The 14,031-nt window shown below is 43.3% G+C and overlaps 1 protein-coding gene across 1 annotated transcript in view; it reads right to left on the bottom strand.

Moving 5' to 3' along the window:
• The window catches only part of LOC148010550 (transcription factor GTE6-like), an 81,206-nt gene extending 71,165 nt beyond the window's left edge, over positions 1-10,041 (bottom strand). The window contains exon 1 of the mRNA XM_087672093.1: positions 9,662-10,041. Within this exon, the coding sequence (XP_087528219.1) occupies positions 9,662-9,787 (126 nt within the window). The 5' untranslated portion in view covers positions 9,788-10,041. The remainder of the gene's footprint in view (positions 1-9,661) is intronic.
• Between the last annotated feature and the right edge of the window lie 3,990 nt (positions 10,042-14,031).

Genomic DNA, 14,031 nt, shown 5'->3' with positions numbered 1-14,031 from the left:
GCCAGATAGGTCTAGATTCTTTGGTTCCATCTGAGAAAGAGGAGTCACCCTTTGATTGGCTTGCCTTCGCATCTTACAAGTTCTTGCCACTGGTGGTTTTCCCTCCCGGAGAAGAGGCAACCAACCCCCTCTGCTCTGAATAAGGCTATGATGAGGATTTCTTGTGGACTTGATCAGGCACCCTTGCGTAACGCAAGAATTGGCACTCAAACTCGTAGAAGGTTGGCAATGGAGATTGGGAGATGATGTATTGAATGAAATTGAAGTATTTGTCGGGCAACTTATTCAAGAAGAATGTAACCTAATCGTCATTTGACTTTGGAGAGCCAGTAGTGGCAAACTCGGTAAGTAACCGCCTATATTCAGCCAGCTTAACTTTCAGATCATCCAATAGAAGGAGAATAGTTATGGCATGAGAGCTTTTAAGTTCGGGCTTCATGTGGGAGTTTGTTCACACACACACACTTCCTTAATAGAGCTCTTGAAGCTCAAAGTGGAGATTCATGTGTTGAGTACGATCTTGGGCTGCATAGCGGTCAAGAAGGCGACTCCAATGCTCTGACGCGAGTGGGAAGTGCTATAATTGAGAGTGAAACTTAGGAAGCAAGCCCTGCATTAGCTCAACATTGGCTGTGGCATTGCGGGCTCTCCATTGACGGATGTAGTCAGGGTGAGCTAATTGAGGGTCCGATATAGGCTCTAGATCAATGACGAGGTCCCAAAGACCCTGAGACTCAAGCACTTCTTGCATGAAATTCGAGCAAGTGGTGAAATTTGACCTGTTAAAATGAGTCTTATTTGTGAAGGCATTCTTGGCTGTTGCAACAGGAGTGGTAGTGCTTAGAGATGGGTAGTGTGAAAAAGTGTAATGGGGGTAAAATGGGAGAGTGGAGTGCACTTGGGAATGGGCCCCAGAGTGCCCACCAAGCATGCGTGTAGTGTGCAAGGTGGATCCATATGTAGGGATGGGCTGACTAGGCATGGGCATGGTAGTCGTATGAGTAGCCCATGGTGGAGATGGGATGGGAACACGTGGAACAGAAGATGGAAATCCCTATGTAGGTGTAACCTAAGGTAAGTGGAATGACGCACCATAAGCCAAGGATGGAATCCCTTGTGTCTAAGTGGTCATGTGTGAGAGGTGAATTTAGGGGTAGTGAGGGGGATGCCCACCACAGCCATCCCAGGTGCTATGAGTGTGCTCATTTGCAGAAATGTGAGAGACAGTGTGTTAGAGGGTGACATTCCCCCTGACGAAGTATCATGGTGCAAAGATGTAGAGAATGGGGTAGAGAAGGAGAAGGTGCTAGGAGCGGAGATGGAAGATCCAGCCCCTAGTGTGTGTGAAGCGGATGTGGAGTGTAATCCAAGATTTTGAAAGGATGAAGAGAGATGATCAAGGGTGGACGTAGAAGAGGGTGGGATGGGAGGGAAGTGAGAAGTGTGCGTTACATGCTCAAATGAAACAAAAGCTGTAGATGTACTTGAATTCCGTCTGCTTCGTAAGCTCCCTCTATTAAAGTTCACATACGCAAAGCCATCCGGATCATGTACCTCAAAAGAAGAAACATGCGAGGGTTTTGATTCATTCAACTCAAAGAGGGTTGTACGAACCTGACATTGAACTTGGCTAAAATGACGAAGATGGATCACCGGACGCTCCAAATGCCATATGTCCTCCATGATTGGAGAGGTGGCTAACCTCACCAACCGGTTTGAATGCGGTAGCAAAGCTTGTAGGAGGGGTGTAAACATTACCGTGCTTGTTGCAATAGTACTCATCAAAGTTCTCCTCTGTCATGTTAGTGAAATTTCGAATAGGAGTAGAAAAAGAAGGTGAAGGTGAAAGTGGAGTGCCGTCCTCCTCACCAAGTCCAAAATGCCATCTCAGGGCCTTGAGTGATGGAGAAGCCTGATAGGACATCATAGGAACTGGAAAAGAAGGTGTCTGGGACATTGTGATTCGGTTACGAGTCGTATTGTGTGCCTCGCACAAAGACTAGCTCTCCACAATATCCACAGGATACTCTTTACAAGAGCACCAGCTTTGATACCATGTGAAGAAAACTGCTAGGGTTTGCACTGAGAAAACACAGTGTACAAGCACGATAGAAACACAAAGAGACAGACACTGACATAAAAGGCAAAACTCAAACCCTAAATGTGAAACTCAAAACTCAAACACAGAAACTCAAACACAAACAAAAGAAGGGAGAGAACACGACTCTGAAGTGAATGAGTACTGCAAATGAATGTAAGAGTATACAGATATTCAAGGGCAGACCAAAGTGTTGGAGAGTGACATCCACCGAAGATGGATCCCAAGTTTGTGACCACCAGTCGCAATGTAGGATGGAAAGGATGCAACAAACGCATGTGTCAGGAGGACCTGGAGTACCAAACACAAGCTGGACAAACGACGAAGAGGATTGGCAGCTGTTGCTTGGTGTGGAGGAGCTGTCGCCTGGGAAGATGACACCAAATGCAAGCTATGGATGCAGTCGCTAGCTGCCGGGACGTGTAGAGTAGGTCCGAATGCAGCAGCAGAAGGTCGCCTGATGATGGAGATGGACTGCCAACTATTGCCTACACATTGGAGGAGCAAACGCAGTAGCAAGTGTGGCAGCAGTCTCTGGGGATGGACAGCCATGTGTGTGTGGACTAATGGCTGAAATCTACACTCAAGGGTGTGAAACTTGCACAAACGGAAATAAGGCTGAATGGGGCAGCCTGTCTATTTATAGATGTTGAAAGGTGCCCCAAAGAATTAGGGTTTTTGGGGGACCACTGAAACTCTCTCGGACCGCTCCCCTTTTCAGGGTTTTTCATTAATTAAGTGTGTTTTGGGGCTGTTTAAGAATGCTAATCAGCTGAAAAGCATGTTTTAGCTCAACAGTAGTAAGCTCTCACAGGACACTCGGTGATGATACTATATGAGCACATTAGGGTTGCACTTGTATGTCATATGGACAAGTTTGTGTTGTGCCGTACTGTATGGATTTTTACTAGAAATTTTTACTTTTTTCCCCTTCGCTATAGTGACTCTTGGTCATAGCTAGCATTTTTTGATATTGGTGACGGTTTTCTTGACTATTTTAACCATGTTGGTTCTATATTCGATGATGATGGTAACCTCATTACTCAGGATGAGCCCAAGAGTGTCTGGTCATTCAGCTTTGAAGAGTTGTCTTTGGAATTTCTTGATGAGCATTGTGATGCGGATGGCATTGATGATGCTAGTGATGACTCATCTTAGGCCTCTCTCCCATCCATGATCCTAGCTTGTTTTATCTACTTCTAGTGCATGTTGTGCATGTGGCATTATGCCATAGAGTTTTTAGTTTGTTATCCTTATGTTAGAATTTGCCAATTCTAGGCAATGCCAATGTAATTTGTGTGGTGTGGACACTTATTAAAGTGTCATTGTAGGGTGTGTACACCTAGTGTCTTAGAACATTAAAGTAGTGACACTAGGCTGTAGGGTACATAAACTTAAACCTAGTTAGTTGGTGGAAGTGTGGTTGGTTCACACCTTGGACTTAAACTTTAGTTGTATTTTCACCTATCATTCAGTTTAGTTGAGCAAGTGCACGCTTTGTTTTGCTCTTACACTGTCTATTGTCTATTGTCCACTCTCTTGTTTCTCTCTCCTCCATAGCCGGTCATGTTTCCTTCATTTGGTATTAGAGCCATTGCCACCACTAGCTCTAGTCTAGTTGCTGGTCCTTGTTTGTGAGGAGGAGCTCCATCAAGTCTGCCATCACCAAGTAGCTTCGTCAGCTTTGTGCCCGAGAGCGATGCCACTGCCTCCAGCTGCCTGCCATGCCTGTAGTGACTGCCCCCCCAGCTGACCTGCAACCTGCAGTCACCACCCGCACTGCTGACCATGCCGCCTGGCTGCTGCCATTTGTGCTGCCCCAGTCACGAGTTGACTGCGCCCTCTACAAGTGTGCCACCAGTGATACCCACTGCCTACCAGCAGTAACAATGCCTGGCAGCATTGCAATTTGCAACTCAGCGTGCCTGCTCCATCCTGTCCACATGTGCCGTCGCCTGCTCCGCCTACATAGTTGACTGCACTGCCTTTGCCTCCACTTGGTTGCTGCCATTGCAGTTGCACCACCGCCACCTCAGCACAGTCCCCTTCACCTCCAGCTGAGCCATCCTGTGCCTTACAGCACTGAGGCGACACAAAATTGGGGCTTTTTTCTGATTCAAGGTCCTTTGCAGAAATCTTCAACAAAATTGTTGAAATTGTGCAATTTCCTTGACATTTTCACAAAATATTTTGGCCTTTTGTGATTTTCGAGTCTAACATGCATCTAAGTGTTGAGCTAAAATATGCATCACTTGCTAATTAGCCTCTTAAACAGCCCCAAAACACACTAAAAAAATGCTTTTTTAGAGTAAAAACCCTAAAACGGGGAGCAGTTCGAGAGAGTTCAGTGGAAACCCTAAAACGGAGAGCGGTTCGAGAGTTCAATGGAAACCCTAATTTGGGAGGCTCCAATCCACATCTATAAATAGACAGGCTGCCCACCATTCAGCCATCATCCTTGTTTGCAGGTTACACCAGCCTACACACCCTCTACTGCTGTTGGCGCCCAGTTTCCAGCCCGCAAGCCGCCTCCATCTGCTGTCCAGTCATCATCGACTACAGCCACATTATCCTCAGCCTGTCCATTGATGTAGGCGATAGCTCTCAGCTACTGGCGACTGCTCCAAACTGTCCCAAACTGCTGTTCAGCCTGCTATCCATCATCTCCAAGGTCAACCAGCCTGCGTTTTCAGCATTGCAGGCCCTAACACTCTCAGACACACCTTCTCCAACTGTCACCCTGCTGTTTATAGCACCTGTGCACAGTTTCCAACTTCCGATCGGTGGTACACTACTACATTTACCAGTTTCCAGCCTCTAGACTGCTGCGTTTTGGTGACCAGCCTACTGCCATTCACTATTCAGTACTCCTACACTCCGACTAGTGGTCACAGACTTGGGATCCATCTCTGGCGGACATCACACTCTGACATTACTCTGCCCTTGAGCACACTGTACACTCTTACATTCATTTACAGCATTCATTCACTTCAGAGTTGTGTTCTCGCTCTCCCTTCTTCTATTTGTGTTTGAGTTTTGAGTTTTGCATTTAGGGTTTGAGTTTTACCCTCTGTCTGTGTTTGTCTCTTTGTGTTTCTGTTGTGGTCGTACACTCTGTGTTCCTCAGTGCAAACCCTAGCAGTTTTCTTCACATAGTATCAAAGCCGGTGCTCTTGTAAAGAGTATCCTGCGGATATTGTGAAGAGCTAGTCTTTGTGCGAGGCACACAATACGACTAGTAACCGAATCACAATGTCCCAGACGCCTTCTTCTCTAGTTTCTATGATGTCTTATCAGGCTTCTCCATCATTGGAGGCCCTGAGACAACATTATGAACTCAATGAGGAGGACGATACTCCACTTTCACCTTCACCTTCTTCTACTCCTATTCCAGATTCCACTAACATGACAAAGGAGGACTTTGAGGAGTACTATCGCAACAAGTACAGTGATGTTTACACCCCTCCTACCAGTTTTGCTACCACATTCAGACCAGTTGGTAAGGCTGGCCACCTCTCCAATCATGGAGAACATACGGCATTCGGAACGTCTGGCAATCCATCTTCATCATCTCAGCCAAGTCCTTCTCTACCTCTTTGCACCATGGTCCTTCGTCAAGGGGAATGCCACCCTTTAATAGAGTGCCTCTCACCTTTCAGCAAAGAAGCGCACCCATAACTCTTGGGTCGACTGTGATGGGCATCCCCCTCACTATCCCCAGCTTCACATTTCACATGACCATTCAAACACGGGTCTCCATCCTCAGCTTATGGTGCATCTTTACACTCTCCTTGGGTTACACCTACACAGGGATTCCCCTCTTCTGCTCCCCTTGTTCCCATCCCACCTCCTTAGGTTCCTCATGTGGCTACCATGCCCATGCCTAGTCAGTCCATCCCTACCTATGGATCCACCTTGCACACTACCTGTATGCCTGGTGGACACTCTGGGCCCATTCCCGAGTGTACTCCACTCCCCCATCCTATCCACACTACACTTTTTCACACTATCCATCTCCAAGCACAACCACTCCTACTGCAACGACCAAGAATGCCTTTACGGATAAGACACGTTTAAACGGGTCAAATTTCACCACTTGGTCTAATTTCATGCAACAAGTGCTTGAGTCTCAGGGTCTTTAGGACCTCATCATTGGTCTAAAGCCTATGCAAGACCCTCGACTAGCTCACCCTGACTACATCCGTCAATGGAGAGCCCGCAATGCCACAACCAATGTTGAGCTGATGCAAGGATTGCTTCCTCAGTTTCACTCTCAGATGCAACACTTCCCTCTCGCATCAGAGCGTTGGAGTCACCTTCTCGACTGTTATGCGGCTCATGATCGTACTCAGCACATCAATCTCGACTTTGAGCTTCAAGAGTTCTCTTTAGGGTTTGAGTTTTGCTTTTTGTGTATGTGTCTAACTCTTTGTGTTTCTGTCGTATTCGTACACTCTGCGTTTCCTCAATGCACAACTACCAAATTTTTGTGCACGTTGTACCATCTTCACCTCCAACTATCCCTACAAGCCTATTCATGATCTTCACATGGAGACTCTTGGTGACACTTCAACAAGTTCATGGTCAATAATGCTAATCTAGTCACGGCACCTTTAACAAACCTTGGGCCTATTCTTCTACAGTTTACCTAACTGGTTTACCTCAAGCCCGATCTCTTCTTCCATGATGGCAGTTTCCTTGCCCACATAGGCCTCTTCCCCTAACTACTTTATCAAAGATTCCATCATGACGGATCACCAAGACTGCAACCCTCTCCCTCCTCTTCCCCTTCACCTCCCCCTCCTTCAAAGACATCTATTCCTTGTCCCTCTCCCATGACACTCTCCATTCAAGTATCCATCCTTCCCAATATTTTAAATACCTAGAAACTGGAACTCTCTAAAGTTGCATATGCATCATGATGGCCATCGTATCAAGATGGAAGGCTCCCCTGTAAATGCAAAGAAGCCTCATGCTCAAGCAACATGGAGGACGTGTGCTTAAAACTAACCAATGTTGCAAATGTCTAAGCTAGTATGTCATTGGCCACAACATCAAACTCCAAAGGAAGCTTGTAGAAAACAATCCCCACAATATGTACTACTACTCAAAGGGTGGATTGCATGTATTGAAGCCGATCTTGTATTTGGGTCACCAGGACAAGAAAGGACTGAATCAATTGCCTCAAACTATATAGTCCATAGGTGACCATAGAGGGTCATTTCTCACATAGTTGATGGAGCCTCATACATAAGCTAAAGCTTCTCCCATACATTTGAAGTTGTTTGGAGAAAACTCAAACCTTCAGCAGAAAACAACACCATGAATACTAACATGAACACCTAATACCATGTTAGAATAGGGGGCAGCAATGAAAGCATGTGAAACTACATAATAGATTACATAAACACAAGGAAGAAGGAATACACTGCAAAGAAAAAAAAAACTCGAAGAATATGCTCAAGAAATGGAATCCATATACCAAGGCACAAGATGATGCAAAGCTCAGGTACCAAGACACTAGCAATGGGCACGGTCTCTCTCTCTCCACCAAGATGTAATTGAACTGACTGAATGAGAAAGCCTAGCTATAAATAGGCAAGAAGAATACCCAAGTAGATGACCAATTGGCTAGCCCAAAGTGGGCACACAAAAATACCAATCAGCCAAGTGAGAATTGGCACCCAAAATCATGGCAACCAGCTTCAGCCCAATCTAGCATAAAACACAAAATGTCCATGCCCCACATACATACATAGACTTGCCCGTGAGATATACAATTTGCTAACACAAGCATCTCTTTGGGATCGCTCAATTCTTGTGTCTTTATTTTTCTTCCTAAATTGCATCAATGTGGTTCTAGTGCATATACAACATGTCCATGAAGCCTCTAAGATCTAAATATGGTTGTTGAAGCTTTATCAAGTCAAAACCATTGCCCATTGGACCTTGAAGATGAAGTTAAGACAACACTCTCTCAACTCCCCCACCTAAAGGATCACATCAACAAGATGGAGATTCAGGATGAATCGTCATCCCTTCACCATTCAAACCAAGGTAATGGCTATAACCCTTTTGTCACACCTCCCCTCACCCAAGTACAATGTCTACTACTACATGAGTCTTCTTATCTCACTCATACGGTGCACTATCAACTTCAGCTCCTATGATCTTGAAGCAAGAGGGCTAGCATGAGGAAACAGATACAACAAGTACAACCAACCATGCTTTTGCAATTGGTACATCTAGAATGTACAAAAGAAGAAGAAAGGGAAGAAAGTCAAATCGAAGGCATCATTTGAATCAAAGTCTAACAAAGAGGATAAACCCAAGGTTTTCCCAAGTGCCTTCAACATTGAAAGACCACTCATCTAAAGAAGAAGTGCTAGAAGCAGTACTCGCCTTCATCCAAGTGTGAAGAATGGAGTGGAGTCATCTACACCTACTCCCCTAGCCATTGCGATGGAGTTTGTATTTCTTCACATTCATGAGGTGGACAATTCTCCCCTACCTTCCTCATCGTCTAAGAAGCCTTGGTTGGTCGACAACATTGCATCTAGTAATATGACATTACGGCACCATGGGCTCCATGATCTCCATCATCACAAGGGCTCTATCACTATAGGTGACATCTCATCCGTGCTTATCCATGGTTTGTGAACCATGTCATTTTTCCCTAATCGCCAAGATCTGAGCTCAATAGTGGAAGCCCTTCATGTCCATCATTCGTTCTTCCACCTCTTGTCTACCTCTACTCTTACTTGTCTCAAGTAAAGTGTGTAAAGAACCAATAGGGTTTGTGGTGGAAACAAGAAAGTGGATACGACAAAGACTAGCGATGAATGAACTCAAAAACTCAAAGCATGAATACAATACTCATGAATGAGATACAATAATGATATAATGATGTTAGGCATCCGTATCTCTAGGACCAAGGCTGAGGGGAGTCAAGGAGTCGGTGACACCAATGTGCTTGAGGTGATAACACTATCCCAAGGCTTAAGTGTGGAGATGGGCGAAAGAACCCATAGGAGGAAGAAGAAATGGCTACGTTGTCCTGGCTGATGAAGGGTGCACCCTCTATAGGGTCCTGACATGGAAACCATCATGTATTGCTGTTGGATGTAAGGGTAATGGGCTGAAAAATGTGCAAAGTTTGGATGAAACCCAGGTTGATTGCTTAGGCAATTTGTGGCTAGTCTACATGTGGACGTGTCTGCTGCATCGTGTGCTATTGGCTGCAACTGGCCAGGCACTTTTATACTTTTCCTTTGGTTTTCCGTCAAAAGAGTCTTGTGATGAAGCCATAAGAATGTGAATGTAGACTGTGTGTTATACTAACCTGTTGAGCATTGATGTAAGTGCATAAGCAAGTATGTGCATGTGCATGTGCACAGAACACGCAGAAGCAGGCAAGCGAAACATGTCGACGTACAAATATATTTTAAAAACTGCTAACCCTGCATAGAACTGAACATTCTAGAAGTATGTACTGAGTACTATATTGAAGATGGGTTTTAGATTCTGAAATGGGAACATCGGTAAGGATTGAAGGGAGCTCACCTCTTCTATTCTACATGTCAATTCTTCCACCTGCCTTCTAATCTCTTGTTTGGGGTCCTCCGCGGGTATCTCCTCTTCCCCGGCCTCTTCTTTTGGCGCTAGATTATTAAGTAGAAGGCCTGTCATGGCACTGATGCGTTGAGCTACGGTAATAGCTTCGCTGCCATCAAGCTGCTGCAATCCTTGATTGTCAGTAGAACAAGTAGTCTGCGGTACCCACAGCAGCGTTCAGAGCAGCCGTAAAGGTATCTCCTTGGGTTGCAGGCATCTCGGTGGGTTGCGTGAGAAGCCAAGTTCGACTTCCAGAGTCCGTATGGGGCGCGAGGAGGTTGTCTAATAAACTGCTAGAATTCGAATTTAAGTAGATCTCAAGCTCTACCCGTATGGAATGTGAGGAGGTTATCTAATAAATTGCTAGAATTGATATCGCTCTTTTAGATAACTTGGTCGATTTCATATAGGTAGAAAGCTTTACCTATATGGGATACAAGGAGCTATCTAAGTGGATTTCAAGCTCTACCCACATGGGGCGGAGGGAGGGTGTATCGCTTTTTTTTTAAATGCCTTTGTAGGGCAACTCCCTTCGTAGGGACGTGCTTTTGAAAACCAAGTTCTATGTCATCCATGTGTTTAAAAAGTAACCGTGCATGGACCAAGTACCATGCATGATCAATATCCCAACCAATGGATGCAATGCAAAGCCCTAGGTAGCAATACAAGTGTGATGACATCATGGATCTAAGCACATGTTAGCCCATGGTACTCTAAAGATCTTGCAATCCCCAACTTAGCTCCCATGAATTGGTACACATGAGTTGCATGGGACTAGCCATATTTCAAGGTTATGCATGATCAGTGGGTACACATGATACTGTGTGGGACTAGCCTTGTTTCTAGGTTACACACCCAGTCAAAATGTAATGGAACCCTCCCGAGTCAAAAGTCACACTAGGTGGGCCACCTCTTCTCAAGTGATAGCCAATCTATGAACAACAACCGCATCTTCTTGCAAACACCATGAACTCATCCTTGGACTCCACATTAGTAGGTTGGCAACTTGCACTCACTACGTTGTACGTATTCCTTCCTCATCACCTCCTTATATAGATGTGCATCAAGTTGGGCAACTACTTTTTGTAGTATCTCTTCCCAAAGCAAAAGCATGGCCTAACATACACATTATGATCAAAGTAATTGTTTTGGTGTTTCACCACCTTTGTTTATGCAATGTTGGCCTATCACACTATATTAAAAGTGTACACAACATCACCAATGATGTCATCATCGCATTCACCACATGAAGGTGTCCTTGAAAAGCAACATGTCATGATTGTGCCTAAGGTGACAGAGTCCAAAGGCATCATTGTAGCTAATAATGAAGTCAAAAGGCATTAGATTTTATTAATTTTTAGAACCTTAGGAAAAGCTTTTAACATTAGTCTCAAGACCTCGATCGCATGTCACTAGGGTCTCAAATTAATAACTCCTTCCACAAGAGCCCCATGTACTCAAGAATCTTGTATTCCATCATCATGGGCATTCACATGGCCACTTTATGCACGTACCTTAGTATATATGTCCCTTCCATGATGCATGTACATACCTTCATATCACCATTGCTCTCAAGACCTCACATGCCAATAGTCCATGCCCTTATGATGTTGTGTTTACCTTTGCAATGATACCACTACACTTGAACCCAAGATAATCTCAAAATCTTACATTGGTCATATTGTCGTCTAGTCTTGGAACTCAATATAGTTATCCATAATTCCAAGGAAAAACCATGCTACTTATGGAGAAAAACCGTGGAACGTTTCCCTAGAGAGCATAAAATTGTTGTTGCTAGGACCATCCAATTTTTGTTTTCCCAAAGGCACAAAACCATCATTGTCTTACATCATGACTAAATCAGCTACATGCATGATATACACCAATGATTAACATCTCTCTACAAACTAGGCCATACATACCCTTCTTACATAATCTTGAAGAGTGACCTTGAAGGAAAAAGGACCTCCACAAGCTCTTCATGGTTCTGCTCCAAGAATTGATATATATTCTCTTTCCATGGCGCCCTTCTTATGACCAAATTAGCTCCTTTCATGGTTCTGCTCCAATAATTGATATATTTCCTCCTTCCATGGCACCCTTATGAACAAATTAGCTCCTTTCATGAACAAATTGCCATTCACCATCATGTATTTCCTTGCTCTTCTTAAAAACAAATACTTCTGCATTTTTTTGGATCTTCCCTATCAATTAAAATTTTCTCTTCCAATATTAAGACCTCTCTTCTATGTTACATGGTGTTGTTATACTAGCCACAATCATTACCATGATGAGTTCCTAAGCTACTTCATGAGCCACAACATTCTCCTTCCTTTCTATCATTACCTTTCATACCCCTAAAACCTATTTCACACAATCATTGCATCTCCCCACATCTTGAGCCTCCTTATCCCTAGATTATGCACAATCAATAGGGCTCTTTCTAGCATAGCATATTTTGCCTCATTGTCATTATGCACATCCAACTTGAACCCTTGCTTCTTCACTAATCTCCCATCGAGATCATAAAATTCCAACCCTCCCAAAACTTCATCATGAGCCCTCCTATAATAGCCATCAAAGAAAAGAAGCAGCACATTGTCAATGTTTGGTGGTTCAAATGCTAGTTTCTAAATCTTATTCTCTTTGATTGTTCTAGGATTGTCCCTTTATGTAAGCAAGTCAACTAAGGTGGAAGGAGAACTAAAATTCCCCCAATTCAATAACCCATTTCAATAATCTTCTTGACAGTTTGGTATTATTGACCATCCAAGCAAAAGAGAATAGGTAGTCAAAACCACAAACGGCCTTGGTAAAAGATAGCCTTTGAATCTCCTGTAGCAAGCACCAAGCTAGACATGATTTATTCTACTTCTTAAAAACTCCTCTCTTTTTTTCTCATTAACTTGCTTGCAAAATAAATTAAGTTAATTTATTATGTGTCCTTCCCCTGTGTGCTAACATTGCTCCAATGGCATTTGTTCCTATTAAAGGGTTCACATAAAGGTCATTTCCCCACTCAGGTAGATGCAAGCTTTCTAATCTTCCCAATATAGCTTCTACATCCAGAAACACCTTCTCACATTACACTAAGGGATCCAACCTCACAGCATGCTAAAGAGGGAATAACAATTGAGGTGCTAAGGGTACCTCTCATATCCTACACCCTTATCTAGGATGATCAATGAAAGGCAAAGGATAACTATCGCTTCGAGTGGTAGCGTTTAAAGGTTTGAAGTCTACATAGATTCTCCATCCTCCTATCTTCTTTGCCTACATAACAATTGGGCTCACCCATTTTGAACATTCATGAGGATATATAAAGCCTATTGTAAGTAGCTTATCTACCTCCTCCTTTAAAGCTTTTGTGTACTCATTGGATAAAGGCCTTAGCTTTTGACATAATTGTTTAATTTCTTCTTTCAATTCCATGTGCAATGGCTCTCCTCTATATTCCCAAATTTCTTTATTTGGATGTTAATCCTTTTTAAGGTCCACTACAATAAAAAGAAAAAAGTGGTGGGTGTGCAAGGACCAAATTCAATAAGCAACTATATAATTTGGACTGAGAAGTCAAGAAATACATGACTACATCTTCAAAATTTTAATTACACCTCAAAAACAACAAATAATTAGGGCACACTAAATATAGCAAGTTGTGCAAAAAATAGTTGGATTTTTTTTTAAAAAAAAAGCAAAGATGCATACAAAGCCTAAAGGTGCCTAGGGACTCTTCAAAAGTGAAAAGCAACTAAAAAGCAATTCCAATAGGTAAAAAGTGGCCATAATTAAGACAGTAGTGAAAAAAAAAAGTAAAGGCCAAAATGCAACATGGAGGTGCCCTAAAAAACACAAACCACATCCATGTGATAAGAAGCCTCAAGTGAAAAAGCACTTCAAAATGTAAAAAGCTAAAAAGAGAATGAAGCATCCCATTATGAGTTAGGATAGTAAATTCAATGTCTCAGATCCCCAAAAATTGATTGTAATATTATTTTTTAGCATCGTTGTGTATGTTGTAAATTAAATTTGTGTGCACATAAAGGCTATGTGCATGTGCAAGTTAATGTATTTGAATCTAGACATGCTTGATGGGTCAACAAAGTGTTTGGCAATTATGCCCAAGAGTAAGTAGACTTGTCCACATGTAAAAAAGCCTACTTCATATTTAAGGTGGGGAAAAAAATTCGAAGGAAACAGTGTCATGGTTGCAAACTAGATTGCGCCTTATCTACCTACTCAATCTAGATTCTCTATTGCATCTCTTGTACTTCCATATTCTATGAGAAGAGGTCGCCTTCATCTTCCACGTCTATTGA

This window comes from Lygodium microphyllum, chromosome 29 (genome assembly GCF_053477565.2).
Source record: "Lygodium microphyllum isolate KBCC chromosome 29, Lygodium_microphyllum_v1.1.10, whole genome shotgun sequence".
In the NCBI taxonomy this organism is placed as follows: domain Eukaryota; kingdom Viridiplantae; phylum Streptophyta; class Polypodiopsida; order Schizaeales; family Lygodiaceae; genus Lygodium; species Lygodium microphyllum.
The sequence above is the reverse complement of the archived record's forward strand: the minus strand, read 5'-3'. Positions and strand labels throughout refer to the sequence as shown.